The following is a 26,202-nucleotide window of genomic DNA, read 5'->3' as shown; positions in this document are numbered from 1 at the left end:
GACCATGCCCACGGTAAGGAGAGCGGGGCGTGAGCCTTGGGCCCGCAAGATCAGGAGTGTTACTCTCTGTATGCACCCGACCCCCACTTCTCTCCCCCTCCCATAGTGATACTAATATGCGCAGTGTGCGCACATATGACAATAGTCGGTAACGGGTGGGGTGGACCGTAGTGGGAACCGACCTCGAGTGCCGTGTGCGGGCGGACCACAAAGGGAACTTGCCCTAATCAAATAAGTGGAGGCGGATCAGAAAGGAAGCTGGCCCATGGAGCACATAATATGAAACAGTGGACCGCAGTGGAAGCAGGCCTGCAAAGAAGTACCCGACAAGCGGTTTCTCTACTGTTTAATGAGGCAGATGTCTCCCCAGAGTAACAACATGGCGGATGTACTGGGGGCACAGCCTGGGTGCTTGCTAAGTCTGATGAATATAATCAGTCTAGCAATATTAAGTAGAGAGTGCCAGCACTGCACCCTCGTACATTATTATACAAGTGTGGGCGAAGAATAACGGTGGCCAGACAAAGCAGCACAAATAGAAGCCCAGCACAGCAGGGGGAGGGTCAGCACAGTTAGGCACGAGTGCACATGTACGGGACACCGAGGAGAGTTGCACTAAAGCACACAGCAGTAGTTGCCAGCCTGTAGTGGGCACAGGGACTTTGGCGTGGTGATTAATTTCCAAAACAGGCTTCAGAGAACACTGTTGTGTGTGTGCGCATCCAGTAACATTTTGACATCGACTGGACGTATACTGCACCAGAGAGCAAAGACGTCGCTATACATATGGGCGCATAAGGTTGCTTGCAGCAGGGCCAAAGTGGATGGTCATCAGAGCCAGCACATTGCAGCGTTCAGCGGCGGAAGCAACAGCTGGTGGACAGACCCATTTCCTCAATATATTGCTAACTGCCTCCACCCAATGCCAGGAGCCGCCCAGTTGGAGGGAACAAGGGCGAATGCGGTATAGAGGTGATCGACGAACCAGTGCCGGCCACGATAACCGTGACCCAGGTTGCAGAAGAGCAAGTCTAGTCAACCTACAATAGAAACTTTTGCCAATCCAGCAGCCTCGGCTGAGAACACCATGCCGGGGACTTCACCCTCACAGGGGGAATCAGTCCAAGCGAAGGGAGACCAGCAGGTCCTGGAGAACATAGCTGCCTTGAAGATTGCGCAGGAAACCAAAATGGGCGCCATTAGCATGGATGTCAACCTCCTGAGGCAGGATGTCTGGTCGCTCGCTGAACACACAGGAACTTTGGAGAAAGAAGTTGCGGTACACACAGTCGACCTCAGTAACAATCCTGCAGCAGCAAGTGCAGAACCTAGAAGGGAGAGTTGAGGATGCCGAAGGAAAGACCAGACGTAACGACATAAGGATAATCGGACTTCCGGAAGGGGAACATGGCACGAACCCCACTAACTTCATTGCTGTAGGAGGTCGGACCGGGCACACTCACCCAGGGGTTTATAGTCAAAAGAGCAGATAGGTCCCTGACGAAGAGGCCTCCTGCAGCCCATCATAGCCTGGATTTTGAATTACAAAGACAGGGAAAGGATCCTGCAATACTTCTGGAAAGGTGGCACGATGCACAGAGCTTTATCTTTCGCTCGCTGTATTCCCAATTGAGCATGTACAGAGATGGCACGTTGATGTGGGGTGTGAGATTTTAATTGCACATTGTGCCTGGGCCTAGATGGGTCAGACTACAAGGTAACAGGTTAGAGCCCCCGGCTAAAGCCTTGAATACACTACTGCAAGTGTTCCAACTGTCTGGCAGGCCAGAGGGTATTCTCACTACACTGCCCAACGAATTAACACACTAGACTACTTCACAGGAAGTGAGGCAGTAGGCGACTTCAAAACAGCAGAGTACAAAGGACGGGTATTATCAGACCGTGCTCCCTTGGTGGTTAAATGCCAGTGTTCCCCACAGAGGGCATGCATTCCAACATAGAAACTTAGAGGGGTATCCCTCAAAGAAGTGGTGTTCTGTGAGCGCTTTAGAGAAGGTGTGAAAGATTATTTCAGAAACACTGGCAGCAAAAGGTCAGCGGGCACACTATGGGAGGCATTTAAAGTAGTTATAAAAAGGACACTAGCCACTGTCGAAGGCGTGCAGGTCATGGTTGGAAGGGACTTATGGACAGCTGAAGCTAGGTTAGAGGCCCTCGCAAGCTCAGAGGACACCACAAGGGAGCTGGCCCAGGAAGTCGTCCGTGTGCTTGGTTCATTGGGAAAGGCTTGGTCATTTGAGCTATAGGAAATATGTAGAAAAACTGCATGCGGAAGGCGATCAGCCCGGACGCCTGCTGTCCTGGCTATATAAGAGTGAGTTTAAAAGGGAGACGATACAGGATGTTATGGGGGGGGGAGTGGCGAGGCCTGTGTGACGCGTGAATACATAAACAAGTGCTTCTTTGACTATTACAAGGAGGTGTACGCTGACACATCAGAGACACAAACGTCAGAAATGGATGAGGCATTAGCGCAGATAGACCTCCCCAAGTTGGAAGCAGAAGCGGTGAGTAGGCTTGAAGACACCATAACTATTGAGGAACTGGAATCCACAATAAGAGGGTTGCCGATTGGTAAAGCCCCAGGTTCGGATGAACTGCCTAGTGAATTCCACAAGGAATTCATAGCAGGTATCGCGTCCCCGAGGTTAGCGATGCTGAATGAAGCCTTGGACATGGGCATGCTAGCAATGTCGTTGATATGATATGGCATTTATAACTCACCTATACACAGGTGTTTCAAGGCGCGACGAGGCAATGGAGGGGTAACAGAGGGAAGACCGACAACGATCCTACTAGGCCAGGTGTCATTCAGATCGCGCAAGTGCATGGGAAGGGGGGAAGGAGGAAAGTGCGGGTGGGTGGGGGAGACTGTGCGGTACATGGGATAATAGAATAAATAGACAATAAGTAAAAGTACTGCCAGCAGGTGGCAAGTGCATGGGTAAGTGCAGACATCGGGTGTCAAGTGCTGGTAGTTGGACTGTAGGGAAACAGAAAACAGTCCCCAGTGCGGGGGTTGCCAGGAAGGCAGTGCAGTTGTGCGACTGGTGGGGGAGGGGACCTAGGACCGAGATCAGAGGGTGGCCAGGTAACCAGTGCAGTTTCAGTATCAGCCAGGAAGTCAGCAGGGGTTGGGAGGAGAAGAAGCAGAAGCAAAGAGAATCATAGTTCCATTATTCAAAGCCAACAAACCTGGGACTCAGTGCGGATGTTACCCTTATTGCTCAACCAAAATGGGAAGATGCTCACGGCACTAATGGCCAATAGGCTCAAGACGGAAATATCGAAACTCATACATCCAGACCAGTCGGGCTATGTCCCAAACAGGAATATTACATGTAACTTGTGAAGGTTGCATCACTTCATTGATCATACTCAAGCCAGTCCACACCAGTGTGCTGTGGCCGCGCTTGATGTTGTAAAAGCATTCGACTCAGTGAGATGGCCCTGGCTGCTAGTGGCACTGAGGAGCCTTGCTATTGGGCCAACATACATTAAGCAGGTGCAACTGCTGTTTAACAGTCCAATGGCCAGGGTCAAAACAGGTACTTATGTCTCCGACTAATGGCTGTTGGAGAAAGGCACCAGACAGGGCTGCCCGTGGTCTCCAATGTTATTCATACTGGCCTTGGAGCTATTAGCGGTGTACCTCAGGAAGGAATACCAAGATGCAGGCATTAACATACAGGGAAGCTGGAACTTGATTTCCCTATACGCTGATGATATGCTGTTATACTTGCAACACCCAGAAACTAACCTCCAATAGATTCTAGACCTATTAGAGTGCTGCGTGGACCTAGCTGGTATCACGATAAATGCACAAAAATCCTTCTTATTCCCATTAGCAGGATGTAGAGGGAAGGCTTTGAACGTATTACCTGTGCTGCCAATTAAGTGGAAGGTGTCCACATTCAGATATTTAGGGGTAGACATTTATCATGATCCTAAGACTGAACATCTGCAAAACACAGAGAGGGTGGTGGTCAAAATCGAAAAATCTATGGCCTTTTGGGTCAGATTGCTGCTCTCGCTGATGGGTAGAGTGGCGCTGCTACAGATGGTGGTGCTCCCAAGGCTCCTCCATTACTTTCCCAATGTGCCATATAATATACCGAGAGGCTTCTTCTGGACGCTGTAAGTCGTAGTTTTCTTTGGCATAATTCGAGATGCCAGATAACACTAACGAAATTGCAGAGGCCGTATAATCGAGGGGGGATTAAAGCTCCTCACTTTTAGGCATATTTCTTGGCGTACCAACTGCAATTCGTCACAAATTGGCTGTCGGACGAGCAGACCCAAGGCACCCCTTTCTTCTTGCGTGATGCGATATGGACCGTAGCGCCCCGGGACCTCCACTGCTTCTGACATTAGGTAAAGTGATATGACATAGAGCATGTCGTTTTTTATGGAGGGAGCCCTATTCTCCTCAGGCCCCATTGGTGACAATTAAGAAGACCCACAACTCGGATTAAACTTCAGGAAGTATTGGGAATTAATGGGTGGTCACGGTGGGAGACTTGTTATGGGATGGTAAACCGATGGACTTTAGTACACTCACCTCTGAATTAGGTGTAAACTTGGGGCAGCACATCACACACATGCAGCACTTCTCGGAGGAGTGCAGCGGAGATGGCCGAACAGGGAGGGAGAACTACAAGATGAGCTCATTGAAACATTGTACGATAAAGCAAAAGCGGCACATACGGTGTCGAGGATATGAGTTATTCATGTCACGGTGGGGAGATATGCTTGAACAGACCAAGTGTAGCTGGGAAGAGGACTTGCAGGAAAAGATTACAGATGTAGGTTGGTGTCGAATATTGGCACATCACAAAAGAGAATCCAGGAACGCAAGGCTTCAGTTGATTCAGTTCTACATCACGCACAGGGTGTATCTAACCCCGAAGAAGATAGCTAAGTTTACCAAGGCAACGGAACAGGCCTGCCCGAAATGTGGGGCAATTATTGCAGACCTGGTGCATATGTTCTGGGCCAGCACAAAGATACAACTTTGTTGAGAGGAAATCGCACAAGCCTTGGCCAAGGCAGGAATAACATTAGATGCAACTCCCCTACAGCCTGTTTGCTAGGCATCTTCATGTGCCCAAAACAGGCACGACATGTTGGGTTGAAAGACCCTAGGATGTATCCTGGCGAATTGTAAGATAGCAATGAGTTGGAAGGCATGCAAGGGTACAGAGGTGCGCCTTTGCCGGAGTGACCTCCAAAAGTGGATGCTTGCTGAAATCTCAGTGTGGCAACACAAAATGTGGACTTGGATTCCTGGAAGCACATGGAGCAGGAATTGTGCGACTCGACACATGACGCCTGGGGTGCAAGCGGTACCCAGACACAAGTAATGGACTAGTGTAAGAATAGGTGCAAGTGCGAGGGTTAAATGCAGACATCAGGTGTCAAATAAGTGCAGTTAAGGGGACTCTAGGGTTACAGATACAGACCCCAAGTGCAGGGGTTGCCAGGAGGCAGTGTGGGTGTGCAACTGGGCGGGCAGGGACCTGGGTCCGAATTCAGAGGGTAGCCAGGTAAATCCAACTGGAGATCAGCAGGGGAGAGGAAGAGAGAAGGCAGAAGTGAAGATTAAGGTTTTGAGGTGCTTCCAGAACCGATGGTTCTCCTCATGTTTCAGAGCGGCAGGGAGGCTGTTCCAGAGGCAGGAGCCAGCCGAAGAAAGTGATTGATCCCCAACTTGTTGCTTGGAGAAGCGACTGACCCTCAAGGAGTTGGAGGAGTGAAGAGCTAGAGTAGGAAGATATTTCAGAAGAGAGAGTTAGAGGTACTGCGGTCCCATGTCCAGAAGGCCTTGTGGACAATGCAGAGGGTCTTGAACTTGATCCTTGCAACAGCCAATGGCGAGATTTCAGGGCTGGAGAGCTACGATCCCTGGACTTGAAGACTAGTCTCGCAGTCCTGTTCTAGATGAGTGTCAGAGGGCGGAGAGTAGAGGCAGGCAGATTCTAAAGGAGGCTGTTGCAATAGTCCAGCCTAGAGAGAACCAGAGCTCTGGAGACAGTGTGCTTCTAGGGGAAGGTGAGGAAAGGGAAAATTCGTCTGAGGAGCTACAGCTGGTAGTGGGACTTTTTGGCGACGTCCGAGTGTTGGGTCCAAGGTAGGCCGGCCAGAGAGTGACAGGAAAGGAAGCTGCAGGTGAGCTGACGAGGAGGATCTCTGTCTTGCTGGCATTCAGGCTGTGGTCATTGGCAGCACACCACTTCTGGATTGCAGACAGGCAATCCGAGATGAGAGAGGGAGAAGAGGCAGTAGAGGGAAGCCTGAAAATGAGCGGAGTGTCACCTCCATAGCACTGAAAGTTGGAGCTGAGAGCGGCAATGCGGTGTGTGAGAGGTGCCAGGTATTGGTTGAAAAGCCAGGGAGATGGGTTAGACCCCTGGGGAGCATCACATGGGAGAGGGGAGAGCGAGAGAGAGCTAGACCCACCCCCAAGTTGGACCTGCCGCGGTCGGTACGAGAGGAAAGAGGTAAGCCAGGCCAGGGCTTGATCAGTGATACTCAGGTTATCACCGAGCTGGTTGAGCAGGATGGCATGGTTGACCGTGTCAAAAGCAGATGAGAGCTCAAGTAAGATGAGGACAGAGGGGTGATTAGCATCAAGGTTAGAGAGCAGGTCTTCACGGATGTTCAGGAGAGCTGTTTCCGTGCTTCTGCCTGCTCTGAAGCCATGGTCATGGACAGAATCAACAAATGCAGTGTGAAGATTAAGCTGGGGGATGTCAATTTTTCCAAGAGTTTGCCCAGGAAAGGAGTGATGGCGATCGGGCTATAGTTAGCCGGACAGGTGGGGTTGGCTGAGGGTTTCTTGAGAAGAGGGTGCACAAGAGTGCTTCAGGGGGGAAGGGAACTTGTACAAGAGTGCACGCTTAGCTCAGTGCAGGGGGTTCTGATTTGACCCTTATCTGAATGGTTCATGGGCAAGGTGGGAGGTGGAACAAGCATGTAGCATTGTGTTGAGGAGTGGCAGTAGAGATGTTGAAGAGGGAGAGCACCATAACAGGGGGAGGAGATAGAGCCCTGTGAAGGTCACTTGGAAAAACTGGAGAAAATTAACCCTGTTGCAGTTTGGATGAAAAGGCTGATGACTTCCTGCAGTTTATGGCGGAGACCCAGCTATGTTTACAAGAGCTCCAAAACTGAGTGGAGGTTCCCTTATGCCACCGGCAAGCAGAGATTAAAGAACCCCAGTCTTGTGCGCTTTGGAGGAACATTTAACATGACTTGCATGACGCATTATATATTGAGTTTGTGTGCTTAATATAACCAGCTTCTTTCTGAACATTTTGTGCAGGCTCTTTGTTGGGACCCCCCTCGCGTACAAGACAAACCTGCACAGGGTGAATGTTCAGGGCCTGGGAAACGCTGCAAGGCTTCTGCCCTGAAATTGTCTTGCTTGTGATGATAAATAACTTTTTCTGTATATGATGTGCAATGTACGCTCTAGTGTGTTCATGTCTGTGATGGGCTCTCCTTATCGGTTGATGTAGGTGAACGTTTCATCTGTCTTGTGCCCTTGACCAGCACCTTATTGGATGGTTGTTCTGAGTAATAATTCTTGAGGATTCCTAATCGAGCAATGCTGCTATTTTGTCCTCTTATTCTCTGATATGGTTTCATGTACCTTGGAAAAACAGTGAACTGTTAATCCTCTCTGAGGAAGTTAATGATCATAGTATTTTCTCTGCTGTATTTTTATTTGCTGTGGTATTTGGATGTGGAATGAAGATTCCCCCTGCTAATAGCGCAGGGAGCTCTTGATTCTATTAAAGACAATGAGGCGAGCATTTACCTTCATCTTCTTTTATTTTCCACTCTCCAGCAGTTTCAACAAATATAAACTTCATTTTTTTTTTTAAATTTAACAAAAACTTCAAGTCCCATGAATCCTGTAGTCCCATAGTCTCTGGCCATGTGACCTAGTCCTCCTGTCCTTTGTCCTTCCTCTTCTTGACTGCTCGAACTGCAATCTTTTCCCAAACTGTGTAACCAACTGGTCAACTTGTTCCAAACTTTCTGCTCCGTGCCGGATTGGCCTCTCACACTTTAACTTGCGAGCTCGCTCCAGGCAATGCGATCCTTTAATAGTCTCAGCTGTTCTTTTGCTCGTCTCCTAATGCCAGGAGGAAACAAAAAGTACATATCAGGGCGGGGAATACACACCCTATTCTGGAAGGAATAATCCTATTAATTATAAACCGTGCATCAAGTCATTCATTTTATCATCGCTTCTGCTTGTGTATTCGGGACGGGAATTTAATGCTCGCCTCCTTGTCTTTAATAGAATCAAGAGCTCCCTGCGCTATTAGCAGGGGGAATCTTCATTCTATGTCAAGACGGAGGCGAGCATTAAACTTGTTCAAAGCTTCTTACTACTGAATCAGCTATTGTATTAATTGGTCTAAAATAGAACGTTCCAATCGTTGAATCACTAGCCCAATCTGCTGCTTTCATAATGTCTTGCAACGCTGCGCATTGCCCTAATGCTTTCGAGGCCATCGCTCCTCTAACTGAATGCGCCCCAAATCTGGACATATCGATGCCAGCCATGTTCATGATGTCTCTAACCCATCTCGCTATTGTGGCAGTAGCTACTCCCTTATGTGGTTTTCTGCGCGCTATCAAAAGCTGGGTTATCCTTGCCGGCCTCACTTCTGCTGTTCTAGACCCGTATTCTTTAATACATGTTGCTACACACCACTTGGGGTGATCTGGCATGTACGGGTAAGTGATTGATGAAGAGTCTTTCTTTGTCCTTCTAACTATGTTGAATGTCACTCCTTCCGGACCAAAAGTCTTTCTATTGATCTCTAGAGCCTTCACGTCTGCTACTCTCCTGCATAATACCATGCACAGGAGCATAGCCAGTTTTCCGGATAACTGTCCCAGAGACAGATATCTGTTGTTTGGCTAATCTGCGAGAAATCTCAGCACTGTGGAAACGTCCCATAAGGTTTCGTATCTTGGCTGTGGAGGTTTCCTAAATCTAATCCCTTTCAGCAGTCTGTTCACTGCTATATTCTCTCCTATTGGAAGTCCCTCTATCGGCAGATGCCCTGCCGAAATTGCAGACCTATAGACTCCTATAGTCCTGTAAGCCTTACCATCCTGTAACAATTCCGCTAGGAAGTTTAGAACTTCGACTAGAGGGGCAGAAACGGGATGAATCTTTCTCCTTCTGCACCATTTCGACCATCTATTCCAAGCTGCGTCATAGCTCCTTCTGGTGGAAGGTGCCCAAGACTCGGCGATGAGGCTTGCAGCCTGCGCCGAAATTCCCGGGAGATTCCAGCGTCTGCTGCTATCCTGAACGCCATCAGCGGCAGCGTCCCCTTCACTCTCAGAGGGTGAAATGACCCAGCTGGGTCCGTGAGCAAGTTCCCTCCTTGAGGTAATAGTCTCGGGTAGTCTATTAGCAGTTCCATGAGCGTCGGAAACCAAACTTGCGATTTCCAAATCGGAGCTACTACTATGAGGCTCGCTGCTTCTCTGCGCACTTTCGCTAATACTCTGCTCATCATTATAAATGGCGGAAAAGCGTAGAGAGTCTGCTCTCTCCAGTCTTGCAGGAAAGTGTCCGCCCCTGCTGCTGCTGGGTCTAACCTCCATCTGAAGAATCTTTCTTTCTGTGCGTTGAGTCTGGACGCAAACAGTTCTTCCAGCTGTCCTAATGTCTCCCGATCCAGCATCCAATCGCTGGAGTCCGAGAGGTATCTGGAGTTCCAGTCCGCTTTCACATTCAGCGAACCTGGCAGGTACTCGGCTACCACTGAAATCCCAGAATTCAGGCAGGTGTGCCAAAAATCCTTGGTTATCTCCGCTAGCAATCTGGATCTCGTCCCTCCTAAATGATTTATGTATCTGACAGCTGAGATGTTGTCCATCTTCAGCAGAATACAGGAATTCACTTTTCCTTTCGTGAAAGCCCTGATCGCAAATGATCCGGCTAACAATTCCAGACAGTTGATGTGAAGCTGGAGTTCTTCCGCGCTCCATCTCCCACCTGTCTGGAGATTCCCGCATCGGGCTCCCCAGCCTGCTCGGCTGGCATCTGACTCTATTATCAGATCTGGACGGTCGCCGAAGATGGCTCTTCCGTTCCATGCTTCCATATTCGCTAACCACCACTGTAGTTCTGTCCTGGATTCCTGATCGATCTGAACTAGGTGGTGATAATGCAGGCCCTGTCGTAAATGTTTTATTTTTTGGTCTTTGCAGGGCTCGATAATGAAGCAGACCTGGAAATATCGCTTGTATCGAAGCTGCCAATAAGCTTACCACTCGAGCTACAGTGCGGAGGGAGATCACTGTTTTGCTGAGACATGCTCTCAGTTCTCTTTTTATGTCTCGTAACTTCCTGCCGGGAAGCTCTAGAGTAGCTGTCCTTGTATCCAGGATAAACCCTAGGAATTCTAACCTCTTGGTTGGTTTCAATTCCGACTTCTCCTGATTCACTAAAAAACCCAGAGACGACAGGAGCTTCACCACCCAGTCGGCTTGGTAAAGGAAAGTCTCTTTGCAGTTTGCCATCAGCAGGATATCGCCTAGATATATAATCATCCGAATCCCTTTCTTCCTGATTGCTGCTGCTACCGGTTTCATGATCTTCGTGAACGCCCACGGCGCTGAAGCCAGCCCGAAAGTAATCGTAGCAAATTGCCATAATTGCCTGTCCCAGTCGAACGCTAGGAAAGGGCGAAACTCTTTGTGAACTGGTATTGTCAGGTATGCATCTTTTAGGTCTATCCTCGCTAGCCAATCGTCTTGCCTGAGTGTATCCCTGAGCTGATGCGTCCCTTCCATTTTGAAATGGTTGTAGACTACCCAACTGTTCGTTTTTTAGATTTATCACTGGCCTTACTTTTTCTTTCCGGTGGACTAAAAACATCGTGCTCACAAATTTTGGGGGCGATACGCATTGCTCTATCGCTGGCTTCTCTGCTAACTTTTGCAATTCTGTGTGTAATAGACTTTTCTCTATTTGGGTCGAGGCTAGAGGACGGGGAATATGACTCTGAATGGGGGTCTCTATGAAGTCTATGTGCATGCCATTCACTGTCTGCAGGACCCAGAGGTCGCTGGAAATCGAGCGCCAGTTTTCCCCAAATAGCGCTGTCCTCCCCCCAACTGGAGGGTATGCGAAAGTTCTCACCTGTGGGGAAGTTGTGTCCTCTTCCCGGTCCTCTGCCTCTCCTGCCTCTCGGGAAACGGCCTCTAGACGGGAAGAATGAATCAGGCTGCCTGTTCTCCCAGTAGGTGTTACTGTTTCCTTGAGGCCTTTTGAACGCCTGATAGCGACCGGTCGCTCGGCCTTTGGACCGACCGGTCCCGCTAAAAACTCTCAATGAACAATGAAAGATCTTTTTCATTGAGGCCTGGGCCTTTTCTAATGAGATAATGGTTCCCACGAACCTCCCCATTTCATTGCCAAACATGTCGCCGAATAAGAGTCCTTGCTCCGCTTTGCCTGCTTCATACGACGACAGGTCTCCTAGTTTGTTGTCAATTTTAAGGAGAAGGCCTCTTTGGCGTTCTGATGAGATCGCACAGTTCGCGTTGCCTAAGAGGCATACGGCCGTCTGCACCCAGTTGGCTAGGACAGCGGGGTCCTCTTCCTCCCCCGTGTCTTTGGCCCGTTCTGCCATGTCCATAATCTTCGCTAATGGACCAGCCAGGTCCAAGACTTTTTCCTGGCAGCTCTTCCAAGAGCGGTCTATGCCCTTCCTGGGATCTCTGTTTGCTTTGGAGACGAATGAGAGCATCTTCGGATTGAGTTCTGGTGCTTTTGCCACCTTGCCCGGTAAATCCGACTTGGGACACTCCGCTCTCATCCGCTGCCTGACTTCCTTCTCTAGCGCCTTACCCAACCTGTGCGTCATGTATCTAGCTACCCTCGGTGAGGGTACCCATTCGGAGGATCTGGGATTTCTTATTTCTTCTGGTTGAAACATCTCTGAGGTTTCCTCCTCCTCTAGGTTATTTATTTTCCTGAGTTTTTTCCTCGGAGGAGGCTGGCTCTCCCCTTCGTTATCTGCTTCCTCCTGTGAGGAGGCCGGGGATTCTTGAGGATCCTCCTCTGGGGAGTACACCTCTCTGCTGCCCATATTGTCATCCCCTGGGTAGGGGGTCTCGAGGCTCGGCACCTGTGTTTTCCTCATGAACGCTTCCCTGAGCTTACTGAAAGCGTCCGGAGCCTCTGGGGCCATTAGTCCTGCCCCTTCCATCTGGCCCGGGGGGGTCAGAAGAGTCGCCGCTCTTCCGGGCCTTGGTACACCCCTTTGGACCTTTCGAGGAGGTCCTAGTGGACGTGCTTTCTTCGGTGCTTGAATCATTTTTGCTCAAAAACATTTCAATAGTCTGGAGTCTCTCCTGTAAGGGTCTAACTCCTTGAGCTACTGCCTCTGACAACGAATCTCCCAGCCCTTCCTTAAAACTGTGGGCCAGGTCTTCATAGCCTGCCTCCTCATCACTCCATTCAAAATTGGACATCTCTTGTGCTGACAGGTGCCTTGAAATTACCTTAGAAAGGTGTAGTGGCACGTCCACTGATTCGCTTTATGAGACTGCACCTTCTTTATTGCCAGTACGAAACTGTGATCTTCTTAGGGATTCTTTGCACTATCCCTTGAGTGAATACTCACTGAAAGCTCAGTATAAAGGAAAACCAGCTTAAGCTAGGCAGAATACATGTGAATTTGGAGCTCATTCTTACTCCGTATTGCTACACGCTCGAAAATCTCCTTCGCACTGGAGAATTTCAAAATAGGCCCCTCCCCCCAAGGGAGGGGGCCTGTCATGCGAGCGTGGCGCTCGTATTAATATGGAGGGGAATCCCTCTTTACGCGAGCCGCGGTCGTACTCTGGCCCCCTCCTCCACAAGGGTGGGGGCCGGGGCTGCTCTTCAGCGCGGCCTCCACAAAGAATCCCTCAAATTCCGAGGGTGGGGGCCGCCTAGACAGTACGCGAGCGGTGAAAGAAGAGCTTTCCCGCTCATGACAAGCTCTGCCCCTGGAAGGGTGGGGGCTAGCCCGCTCCCGGCGCGTGTGAAAGCGCTGCGGGGCTCGTGAAGAGGAGATCTGCAGGCCCCTGGGGTGCCGGTAGTGCGGCACGGGGCCACGGATCCCTCTCACACTAAATTATCACGCCATCAAAACATTTCTCAATAAACGCTGCGCCGCTGCGTGTTTATATAACAACATAAGTCATAACGTTCTATACAGTACTGCTAACACGTCGAACTATAAACACTGAGTTACGGAGCACCAAGAAAACTGTACTTATCTTTCGGAGAGCAGAAAAAGAAGAGGAAGGACTAAGGGACAGGAAGGACTAGGTCACATGGCCAGAGACTATGGGACTACAGGATTCATGGGTCTTGAAGTCTTTGTTAAATTTAAAAAAAATAAAAATGAAAAGTTTATATTTGTTGAAACTGCTGGAGTGTGGAAAATAAAAGAAGATGAAGCTTAATGCTCGCCTCCGTCTTGACATAGAATACATTACAAAAGAAGAGATCTACAGCAAAATTGACCCTTTGGTACTTACACGATTTGGTGCATCAGAATCTTCAAATGATTGACTCTCCTTGCAGCCAGGTTGTTCTTTCTGGTGTTGCCAAGTAGCAGTTAGATTTTTGCTGTCTGTGTCTGTTTGGGAATGTTATAATTTTGCTAATCTGTTTCTGTGCTTTTTACAGGATTGAATCCGTTTAATACAATGGCCGTAGGAAATGTGCAGATACCGCAGGCACCCATGGGCCCTCATGCTGCTTCTCCAATGAACCATCCAGTGCAGATGAATAACAATGGCTCCATTCCAGCGGTGTGTATCTTTACATTTCTCTGGGATCGATCTTTGGCTTTTTTATGCAGCTATTGTGCTCAAATAATTGTTCATAGAACGCAATGTAGTGTTCTTCTTGTAATGAGGATCTGAAATTCTTGACAATGTTGCTCGTCTTAAATCTGGCATCCTTCCATTAGTGAATGATGCTGTCTGCAAGGCAGCAGAAACTGCAATTAGTATTTCAAGCAAGTAATGTTTACTTGTACACAATGCTATTTTATTGTCTTATATCATACCTTCTTTCGTTTTCATTGCTTTTTGGCACTTTAAGATCGACAAGACAGTGGCGGGTTTGGGTTATTTGGGGGATGTGCCCACATGATGGGAGCACATTTGTTGTGTGTAGATTGGAAGAAACATGGCTCCATTTTAAGCTTTAGGTGTTTTTACAATTGTGCATGTGGCAGAAACCCCTACAAGGACATATAAGCCTTAAGTTTTTAATTTCTTTGCATTAAATTGATACTGATAATTGTCTCTAAAAGTGAGCTGTGCTAATCAGACTCACTTTCATGAATGCTCCATGCTAAAATGAATGGTGTGCCTTGTTACTATCCGGTGACCTGGATTGGCAAAGAACACAAAAAACAGGTATTTCTTTGGGAATCACAAAAGCCCTCTCACACTGGGTGCTGAATACTTGTGTCCTTTTGATGTAGGCAGACAGAGGATGGCAGTGAAGTTGGAGTAGTCCAGAGGAATGGTTTAGCCCATAGAGGGTTCCACAATTTTGGATTCTGCTAGGGGTCTCTAAACCACCTTCTCTTTCCCACTTCTTGCAGACAAAACACTCTGGGTATGACATTAGAAAGCAAAGGATTCTTGCTACAGCAGTCTTTATTGAACCCCTCACGACAGGATTTCTTTGGACCAAACTGCTGTAGAAATGTCACTTTTTGAGAGATGAGGAAAGCCTCCTGCTCCCCATCTGCCACCCCACTGCACATTTAGGTGAAACTTCTATGGACAAGTGCCTCACTGCTGATTGTATACTATGAGGTTCCTGCCCCTGATGGTTGAAGGACCACCTCTAGGTGCCAGACTGTATGGAGAGGAGAAAGCTGTTCTGATAGGGTTCATATTTTTATATTGTGTTGCTATATAATTTGTTGTATATTGGTTGTTTAGTGTGAGGGCCAGTTTACCCATGCTAGAGAATGCTCCCTTAGCCTTTAGACTAGATAAGGAATTCCTCTGAAAAGTAGGGCAAGCAAGGTATTTTCTCACTACATTTTCTTTAATAAAATGACATTTTGGAAAATCTACATGCAGTTGTTCGCCTCAAATTACTGACACCTCACACACTGCACCAATATATTCCCAGTACAAATTCCCTGCTGTTCTTTTTAGGTTTTTTTTAAAAAAAAAACTAAGTTGCACAGTTCACATCTTCAAACTTTCTTAATTATGAATTCACAGTATCATGGGTACAGTACAGTGTACAAGTTACAGCCAGCACACTATGGTTCTTACATCGTTTCATTATCACTGCCAACTGTTTCGATCCTATCACTCAAATATCTGCAGAAACCCCCCCCATATGTCTCTTGGTCTGTTTGTGACAGGGAGCAGGCTAGTACGTTTCCCTCTTGGTCATTTGCCCATATTATGTCGTGTGTCCAGTCTTCCACCATGGGTGGTTTCTCCTTCTTCCATCACATTAGGATGGCCCGCTTAGCCAGGAGTAGTCCAATGTTTATAAGTTTGCGTTTCGTTACATTCATTTTGTGCACAAATCCCAGTATACATACAGTTTGATCCCAATTCACTGACTGCTGCACCATGATTTCTAGTGCCTCACATATCTCAGCCTAATATTCAGAAAGCCTCTCGCAAGCCCACAGCATATGCCTCAGGTTCGCCTCAGCTTCCCTGCTTCTAGGGCATGTTCCCGTAGTTCCCGGGTACATTTTCTTCAATTGTGCGGAGGTAAGGTGGACTCTATTCAATATTTTGAATTGATTTAAACGAAATCTGGAATTGCATGACACCTGCTTCTTGAGGTTGCATATTTGTGCCCAGTGTGTATCTGAGAATTCGTCCTTCAGGTCCCCCTCCCATTCTCCCCTAATGTCTGGGAGTTGTACATCCCTTGTTGTTTGTGCTACTTTATAAAGGCCAGAGGCAGTTTTCTTGGCTATCCCCATAGAGACTATGTAATTGAGGCGTGGGTGCAGTGGTGGTTCGCTAGGGAATTCTCCCTATGTCGTGGCAACTGCCGACCTGATTCTGAGTTACTGCAGTTTCTGGAGTGGGGTGTCACTGACTAATAGTCTGATCTCTTCCCAGGTTTTGAATACTCCCTCTTCATACAGATCTCCTAATTGTACAATTTCAGCCTCCTTCCAGTGTGTGTAGATGGTGGTGTCTGTAGTGGGTGGCAGGTAATGCACACCCCAGATTGGCATATGGGGACAGTATAGCACTTTGTCCTGCGGCTGTTGTGTCAGCTTCATCCACGCCTTTTGCGTTGCCAGCTTTGGGTTCAAATGGTCGGTGAATCCCCTTATCCCCATCCCAATCCCATGTAATAGTGTGGCCATGAGTCTCCCTCCCGTTTCCAATATGGTATAGGTTGTGTGTGGTGCTCGTTCCACCCAGTGGATAGCGTACTGTGCTTGGGCCGCTAGATAATATATCACAAAGTCCGGTGCCGAGAGCCCACCTCTTTCGTAAGGTTGCGTGAGGTGTCTCCAACTGGCTCTCACATTACCCTGCCACATATTCCCAGCTTAAAAAGAGAAGGTCTTCAGTTTCTATACAAAGCTATGAGAAATATCTAATAAAATGCAGGCTGTTATGTAAGATTTTCATTTTAGTGCTAAATCTCCCTCACTTGTGAGACCCCCGCCCCCCCCAAACTTTTTGCTGAATTTATGGATTATTTTTCCTTATTTTTCAGTGAGAGAACCTTTTTACACACTCACCCTTTCTTTTACTCTTGTTATGGGCGTCATTTTTAAGACTCCTCATAGTTGCTTTTTTATTCTATCCTCTTTGACAACATTTTGCCATTGGTTGAAAAGATAGTAAGAAGGCGGAGTGTGCAGAGTGTGTTGGTGGTGGTGTTTGGAGGACCCTTGTTTCTTGAGGAGCTGCAGCTACGGTCTGTTATTTCCATCAAGGCGGAGCTCTATCTACAAAATACTGCACTCGGACGCGGAGGGTCGCGGAGTGTGCAGTGTGTGTTGGTGGTGGTGTTTGGAGGACCCTTGTTCCTTGAGGAGCTGCAGCTACGGTCTGTTTATTATTTCCATCAAGGCGGAGGCGGAGCTCTATCTACAAAATACTGCACCCGGACCCGGAGCATCGCGGAGTGTGTTGGTGGTGTTTGTGATGGGAGGCAGTGCGAGGCGTGGGAGGTAAGGTAAACTCTCTTGTGACATTTACCCAAAGGCTTATTGGTGCGGATGGCAAGTCCTTGCGAATCGGATCTGACTCTAAATACGAGTGAGAGCACTGCGAGTAACATGGATCTTTTCGAACGGCCAGTAAAAATGCCCACCAAGGCTCCGCTTCACACTGCGTACCCTCAGACCCGTTTACACAATAGGCGTTGCAATTCTGCGTTAGACCCTGGGGGATGTGAGACGCAGTTAATTGCTGAACCACCTCGCTCATTGTCGTTGGAGCGGATGCAGCGTTCTAGTAGGTTGTTTACAAATGTCAATGCAAAAGAATGTTTAAGTCGTCTAAACCCTAAACATAAGAAACGGTGTGAGCAGTGCTAAAACTAACTTTGATGGTGCCCCTCGACCGGCAGTGCCGTTGGCCGGTGTATCTACAGTGGCGGTTGTGCTTGCAGAGGTTTTGCCCGGTTTGCCTCCGTGCGTCGGGGGCTGTGGAGGCCACTGTACTGGAATTGCCTGTTCGGGGGGAGGAGCTGATCTCTGGTCTGCCTGTTGAAAGAGTGGCGTCCTCCCTTGTTGGGGTGGTGCGGGGCGGTGACGGCAACGCTGCTCTGGCTGGAGCTTCCGAGGCTCCCTCTGTGGGGGCTGGTGGCATCTCCATGGGCTGTGCCGAATTTGCAGGATGTTACGAGTCTGGCCACTGGAGTGGAGCCAGCAAACTTGGCTGGAATTCCCTACAGCATTGCTGCAGCTGACTTTTGTGTTGCGCTCTCCAGTGATCCGCCTCTGACGGCTAGCCCCGGGATGCCGAATGACGTGTATCACGTGGTATTATCTGGAGAGGGCGAGAATAAATTATACAAATTCGCAGTTCCTGAGCCGGATACCTGCAATTTAAGGTCGCACACAGGTTCAGGCAAGGAAGGTGAAGACAACAGTGTGGATTACACGTTAGACAATACCTTGCGAGTATAAAAAACAAAGCTAAAAGCTTTTTCTGATATTACGTGTAAGCCTCATGGAAAGGACCTGGAAAAAAATACTAGCACAGACAAACATGAAACTTACTTGGCGGAAAGTAATTTGCTAGAAATCAAGAATAGTTTCAGTTCTCTAAATGATGCAATGTCTAATGACACACTGGCTGATGTTGTGATCCTCGAATATGAACACAGAAGATCCTCATTGGCAGTTGCTGATCAACTGATTTTAGACTTGTCGACCCTCAACTTGAAATTACAATCTGAGAGAGTGTCAAGAAAGACAAATGAACTGAACGGAACATTTAACACACCCATGGTTGTAAGGAACGGAGATAAAACGCAACAACCTCAAACCTATGTTCCTTTACAATCTAATGTAATGAGCACAAGTTCGGGATTGGCTAAAAGAAGGCGAGTAGAATTGAGCCCCTCAGTTGGCATCCTTACCTCACAGAAAAAGGCTGGTAACAGCGAGTCAGAATTTGGCGAAAGGGGATATAGTGATGCCTACAGGTATGAATGAAAGACATCTAAAGGAAAACGAGAACTGTGAGTCTTCCTCTGATGAGAACTCTGACCTCTCCCCTTCCGACTCCTCCTTTGTTGAAAGTTAATTCCCCAAAGTCAGGAGGTCAATGCAGCAAAAAGTGCCAAAGACAAATTAAATCATTCTTTTATCAATCTGAGGGAGCATTTGAGTGTGGACCTAATACCTAAAATCTCACTCGCAGTAACAATAGCAACAGCTCCTTTCTCCAAAATGTATGAGCAGTTTAATGAAAGTTACAGAGATCAGAACACTCTGTTAGCAATGTTAAACACAAAAATGGCGTCCATTGATCTGGAAATGCGTGAAATGAAATTCCAGTCTCATAAGGATCTGCTCTCTCTGGAAACTTCGAATGCCCTATTAAGAGAACATCTACGAAACTCGTGGAAGACAAGACTTTTAGCCGAGGTGGCGAGGGAAGCACAAACATTCTGAAAAAGGCCCAACTAAACAAGGCTGATAGTGAAATAGCTCTGCCAATAAATGAATGTGTGATACCTAATCCGACTCCCCTGAAGACCTGTAATTGTTGACAATCACAAGAAAAAGCGATAATTGACAATGTGAACAGCTCCAACTGGCCAACAACTGGGTCGAGCATGGTGGGAACGTCTGATTACCCTGATTGTCAATCAGTTACGCAAAAGGTTTGCTCTGCAATTGAGTCTCAGTGATTTGAACATTTCATCCTCTGACAAACGTCGAGAAACAACGGATAAATCAAATGTTGATGACATGTTGTCCCAAGAGATCGGAGCTAGCCGTGCCCCAGAGGTCGCTGTACCACCTAAAATAGATTCCAGAGCGCCCTCTAATGAAGTCTAATTGATGTGCCCTGAACCCACTCTATCGACATCGGCAAATCCTCAAATTGTGGCACATAAAGAGAGTTTGAATGTGGTCTCCAACAAACAAAGAGAAAGTTATCAAATATTTGATAAGAAAAAGGCACAACCTGTCAATAAATCAACCCCAAAAAGGGAAATGCACCAAGAAAACAAAAAACATGACCGGTAAAAAAAAAAGAAAACGAATAGAAATAGCGCAAGAAAATTCTTGAGAAACTTAAAATCTTTAGATCTTAGTTTTGACGGCAGAAGCTACGAACAGAACAGTGGCTATTAGTGCAAAGCCTAGACAAGTATCTGTGATTACTGAAACTGAATGTTCCGATAGATTTACGAACAAGAGTTCGGACGAGCAGATGGAAGATCTACTGAATCTTTCAACATATGAAATAAGTGATGAAGATCAGAGCAGACTTGAGGATTCACTTGATGATGAAAACATACCGTCGCTGACTGTTGATATGAGGAGCAAATTAGATGTGGGCATGCCTACCGAAATACAGTCTGGAAATCAGCAAAATGGACGGAGAGCAAGCTCATTAGACCTGATAGATTTGTCAAAAAGCGAATCATCTGGTTCAAGTATCTCTGCAAATCAGAATTCTCTCAAATTTAAACACTGGAAGAAAGGAGACTCAATGTACATAGGTTACAAATGAAGGAGAAAGTGACATTGTGCGATAATACACGCACAGCAAAAAGTAACTCTAATGACGAACCGAGGCCCTCTAAAGTGATATCCCAGCTGCTTTTAATCAAAATTTCAAATCTGTCGAACGAAAAGAGGCTATAAAGTCTGATGGCGAAAAAAGGAGAACCGCTGTACATCAAAGCAGCTACCAAAAAAAAAATCAGAAACTACTAATAGTAAAACAAAATCAAACTATTATATTGCCTTAGAAAGGAGATAAACCAGAAATGATGGTCTAATAATGAACAGGTATAATGTAATTAGTTTATTTAGACACATTCCAGAATTGTGCTCAATTACATCCTGAGATTTCAAAACCGTTGAATCCGCAAATGAAACCCAGTTAGATCAAGTAATCCTTCATATTCATTCCAACTATAAAAAAGATCAAATTATGGAGGCAGAGGAGGCCCTGCGGAATCTTGGATTTAAAATAACAAGATTAATTCGAGACCTGGACAAAAAAGATTCTGATCATTTAACCAGTAAAACTGCTCAGGTAATTACGCAAAGAAGTGAAACTGATTTCACAAAAGAAAATGAAATTGTGAAGAAGTTACAGGCAACTTTAAAGAAAGTATCTTGGCAATTGGAAGATCATGACTTGTCACTCGAAAAAATGACTAACATGAGACACATCAAAATCACAATTCTTTTGGAAGAGCTGGATAACACAAGATCTGATCCACTCGAACAAGATTAAGCAAATGACCCTCAAAATAATTGGAGTTGGCTCGCAGGTGCTTTAAATAGCTCAAGTTAACGGCCAAAGGTGATAGGGAGGGAAATCTTAAAACTTGGATCCTAGAATGCAAGAGGATTTACCCATTTAATTAAAAAGCAACCTTTGGAACTCATGGAACTGAATAACCTCTGTTTCCTGGAGACCTGGATTTCTCAAATACCTGTGGTGGAGGGTTACGAAATAGCCATGAACCCAGCAATTAATAATCAAAGGGGAAGGCCAATGTCAGGCTTGTTCGCCTTAATCCACAAAAGATCTGGATACAGGATAACAAACACATAACAAGTCGCCATACATCCAGACAACTACAATTGACTGGATTAAAGGGGCAAATGATGCGGATTGATGAATCTATCTAATATTTACTGGCAACCGAATGCTGCGGGTGTGAGGTCGTGCTTCCTATAGGTTGCTCTGGTTTGGTGGTGGTCCTTGCTTCTAAGGTCGGGCCCCCGGGGTGTCCCCTGCGAATCCTATCTGCCCCAGGGTCGGTGTAGCATCCGCGGGCGCGCTGTTCAGTGAGCGGATCTGGTCCCGGGTTATGTGACCGTGTGTCCCACTCCGTGGAGCCCTTAGGCCAGTGATCGGGTTGTGAGTCTCGTTATCTGGCTTTTGGGGTTCCCGGGTAACTTCTTGGGTCAGGAGAAGGGTCAACGTTAGCCACGAGGTGGTGTCCACATGTGCCCCCTTCCAACGTTCATGTGCCGGGGTGACTAAAAGACAGGTGTTTTAGTGCCGGCCTCCGGCTCCCCATCCGGTGTGTGCATTCATTATGGGCCAGAGCGGGTGCCTGTATGCATCGCTGCCCCCCCCCCCTTACTTCATGCCGATTTATTGGCGCTCCGGGGTAACCAACTCCGTATCGGCGCTCCTTCTATGTTACGGCACACGGTTGATGACGTGGCAGGCACCTCCTGTTGCGGATTTCAGCCTTTCAATGTTGTTTCTCTCCTGGCATTATTCTGCGTTTGTGTGTTGATGTTCCCTGTAGCGGCTCATGAAGTCTTTCCTCCGGCGCTGCCTGCTCCGCGATGATGTTCCATGCTTGCTGAGTGGTCTCTCCGCGGGGCCCATGTCCCGGTGTGTCACGTGGAGCTCAGTGGTTACGTCTCCGCCAAGGTCCCCCTTATGTGTTGCTGCAGCGATGATTCTCATATCTGCAGTGCCGCGGGTGGTGTACTATGTGCGGCCCTGATGGTCCAGTGGCTCACCGTGGTGGGGGCTCCGGGTCGGAGGCCTTGGGTCCACGTCTTCTGTTTTGCGTCTTTTGATGCGGCGTCCGCAGCAACTCGGGTCACGCCGGCTAGGTTCCACGGTTCACTCCTCTGTCCCCATTGAGCGATTTTCTGCGGGATTTCGCCTGCATCTGCCGTGAGTCTTCCGATGAGGTCTGGTCCTGTTGAAAGTATTTTTATGCTGGTTATTGAGGAGTAATCAGACTCAGCATGTTGTCCATCGGCAGAGCTCCCTCAACCAGCCGCCATTTTGCTCGGGCTCTCAGGCGCCCATCCCCCCTCCCGCCCCCCCCCCCCCCCCCCCCCCACTGCTGTCACCAGTTTCTCCTGAAGCAAATTGTACTATCACCAAAAATTCCTTAGAGGGTGTCTAGGGCCGTAAAATAAACCACCCCGTGGTACTGGAAGGTGATGAAATGTTACCAACAAGTGGCAACAAAATTGAAAGACTTAAGAGATACAAAGTTTCTCAGTACTAACAGCCTGAAGGACGAGACTGTTTTCCGCAAAACAAAGAGCTGATGCCCAGTGGAGTGAAGCAGAAGGCTAAACTCTACTGTATAAAGTCAGGTCAGGATACTAAAACAATTGCAAAATGTTTGGGGGTCCATGGACTATGGAGGAAAAGTTGCTTCCAGAGAAATCTTTTCTAACAACTTCTGCCTTTCAAAGGCTTGCATTGTTCCTCTTTGGTTGTTGAGTTCAAGTAGAATCCAGCATTACCTGAAGCCAAAGATATATAAGCAATGTTACTGTTTGTTGGATGTAAAACAGAAGTAACATCAGTCTTTTCTATTCTCATATAAGTAGACATTGGGAGTTCCTTGTAGTAATGTGAGTCCTTGTCCGTTAGAGGGCAGTCACTCCCAGTGAGAAGGGTAGGGTCTTGCTTAGGTGACTGGGCCTCTCTAGCCTCAGATGGTGGCTCCACCCTGGAAGAAGAAACGAATTGTCCAGATTTGTCACAACGGTTAAGATGTATTTCTAGAATCTGGCTTGGTGGGCAGATTTTAGGAGTCCACCATAGTTATGGTGAACAGGGAACTCTGAGAGCTTAGCCAAAACCCAATTAAGGTAGCAATGGGGAGCAGTCAATGAGCGTGTGAGTGGAGTGAGCGTGCACCCAAATTGCCAACAGATTGCCTGTGATGCTTGGTTCAGCTTTCCACGGTTGTTGGATGTCGCCATACATTACAGTATTTAAAGTGCGTGGACTTCATAAATGCTGCTACTAAAGGACATTCAAGACTGTTTGAGTATATTATCCGTGCTCCGACACGTTTCTTTTTTAACTTGTATTCACAGATACCTGCAATATACATATCAGCATTAGGCCACGCCCCCCTGGCGGTGCCTTCCTCTATTTAGGCACAGGGCTGCATGCACCCAGAGTACCTGTTAGCCGGCGGTAAGGCGCCTCACTAAATCTTCACAGGGTGAAACTTTGTTATAGGCTCCTGTTAAATTCTCAGCTGCCTACTTGAGCAGTGCTGAGGATTTTCCCGCACTTCAGTGTGAAAGGGTGAAACCTTGTTATAGGTTCCTAATTAAACTCTCAGCCGCCTTCTTAAGCAGTGCTGAGGTTTTTTGCTGCACTTTAGTGTAATACATTGCTCAACATGTTGCCTTATCCCAGGACCAGGTAAGGGAAGTCATAAGGGATGTACAATGACATTCTATCTGCTCTGCTCGTGTTCACTCCAGTGAAATACGGTGCGTAGGGCATTGGCTCTCGCCCTTCCTCCATCTCCTCCCACTGTTACTGATTTAACCCTATTAGAAATGGGGAGAAATTATTCATCACTGAACCTATTGGGCACGGGCAGCTCCCCCCTCGGGTGGGAAATGTGGGGACCTCCTCCAATGATTGAGTGCAATCCTCTGCACTTATAAATATTGGTAATGACTTGTCATTCTAAGATACACCTCCCATATTTTTGGAAGGGGAAGTGTCGATGTTGGTATTGTCCGAATATCTATCTGAGCGAGGGAGTGGGGTTGAGGATGCAGTCTCCTCGGCACAGGCCAACTGATCTCGGGGGCGGTAACAAACTTGGCGGTGGTTGTGGACTATTTGATGCAATCCAAAATGAACTCATGGAACACGCTTAGTGTTTGAGAGGTGCTATCATCCTTTTGACAAATATGCAGGTGCAGGGCTTATCCTGTCCCTGCAATTGCAGCAAGTTATTGGATATGGCAACTGACCCTGCTGATGAACCGATACAGGTGGGACATTTGGAAGTTTCCAGAGACCTCAGTGCAATTAATACTCCTGCAAAAAAGGTGGGTGAACCTGATTTGGTTGATTTGGAATTGAATTTGGGTGTGAAAGAAGGGAAGATTGCTATTCCTTTTAACGTGGGTCCCCGTCCGTTAGTACAGACAGTTGTTTTTTGTTTTTTTTTTAAAACCAGAAAATAAATAAATAAATGCTCAAATTGGTCTCTGGAAAGGGTTTCAGTAGGCCCTCTCGGAATTCATGGCGGAATATGGTGAGGGAGGAGGTTAGTACTTTTCAGGACCTCGAGTCTGGTCTGTTACAGGCCATTGAAGAGGCAGATTGTTGTACAGTTGGGGATACCCATGGCAGGGGCGAGGTTTATGATGCTACCCGCTCTTTGACCGAAGCCACTAAACATAAAGGGAAAATGCATGGCAAGAACAAAAAAATAATCAACAAAGTTGTGCCCCTGGTGCCAAGGTGTCCACTCTCAATCCACATATACCTCTGTATAATCTTGTCACCAAAAACCAGGAAAAGGTGATTCTGCTCAGCAAGGCAGAGCCTTGTATCTCGGATCCCAAAAAGGATAGCAATGGGAAGGTGGGTACCTCTGGTGTAAGTTGGGCTCCAATTATAGAGGACACTGAGATGGGGGAAGTAGATACTCCTCATGACCTCTGCAGGGCTGGACAATCTCAGCCAATTTCAGTTGATGAATCTCTCAGAGTTGGGGATACATCTATTGAGTTACTGTTTTCAGCGTGTATAATCTCTGGAGCAACCCAAGACAAGGATCAAAGTGTCGGAGAGTATCATAAAAACATGTCATTAGAATCCCTGGTTAAGAAGACCATAATTTAATTATTGGGTCTACAATCTACGGTCCCAATTTTGTCAAATACTATTGGTGGGGGGGGTGGGTCCTCGTGTCATATGGTAAACATGGGTGAGGGGATACGAAGCGAAAGTCGCCCGTCCTCTTCTGTCGGGGAAATGAAGAGGGAGGGGGAACCTCTGTGTTTGGGGGTGTAAGCCTTCAGGTGATACAAATCGCATTAGTGGAAAAGGTCCACCTCAGGTTGGGGTGCGTGGTGGCATAGGGTCAGTCCCATTGCAGGGTGGGAGTCCTCTGGAGTAAGGGGAAGACCTGACCTATAAATCGATTTTTAAAACAACTGCGTCCCATGGAGACAACCCTGCTTCCCTGATGACCCAAGTGGTGTTATACACTATTTGTTCAGTTATGGGGCCCTAATTCCCTTAATAGATGTTCTGGCCCTACTTAATGAAATCTCAAGTTTGCAATTGGTTTCCTCTGTGGATATTAAGCGGGTGGATTTTATTCTTCCGGAAAGATATGACGACATTTGCCTGGTCCGCACTGTTTACGAAATGTTACTGAGCGGTTTCTCAATTTAACAAACTTGGATATGACATCTTATTCTTCAGTGCAGGATTTCACAGTATTGCGTTCGGGAGAAACACTGCTGGACAAGAAAATGGGGTTCCCGACCGTTTACTTAGTAAGAATACTGTGGGGTGTTGGGGTGGCGACAGACCCGATATGAATTGGAGGTTTCTGGCTAAAGCCCCCCCACCCCCCTCCATTTATCCAAAGAAAGCCATTCCCGTTATCATGGAATTCAAGGGCTTGGTGGTATTTGCTTAATTCTCTGC

The 26,202-nt window shown here is 47.3% G+C and overlaps 1 protein-coding gene across 3 annotated transcripts in view; it reads left to right on the top strand.

Moving 5' to 3' along the window:
• The window catches only part of CREBBP (CREB binding protein), a 2,841,012-nt gene that overhangs the window by 1,341,604 nt on the left and 1,473,206 nt on the right, over positions 1-26,202 (top strand). For all 3 annotated transcript variants that reach the window (XM_069646824.1, XM_069646825.1, XM_069646823.1), the window contains exon 12: positions 13,748-13,872. In XM_069646824.1, the coding sequence (XP_069502925.1) occupies positions 13,748-13,872 (125 nt within the window). The remainder of the gene's footprint in view (positions 1-13,747; positions 13,873-26,202) is intronic.

This window comes from Ambystoma mexicanum, chromosome 2q (genome assembly GCF_040938575.1).
Source record: "Ambystoma mexicanum isolate Mex_15411 chromosome 2q, UKY_AmexF1_1, whole genome shotgun sequence".
In the NCBI taxonomy this organism is placed as follows: Eukaryota; Metazoa; Chordata; class Amphibia; order Caudata; family Ambystomatidae; genus Ambystoma; species Ambystoma mexicanum.
Note: the sequence above shows the minus strand (reverse complement) of the source record. Positions and strands in the feature narration are given on the sequence as shown.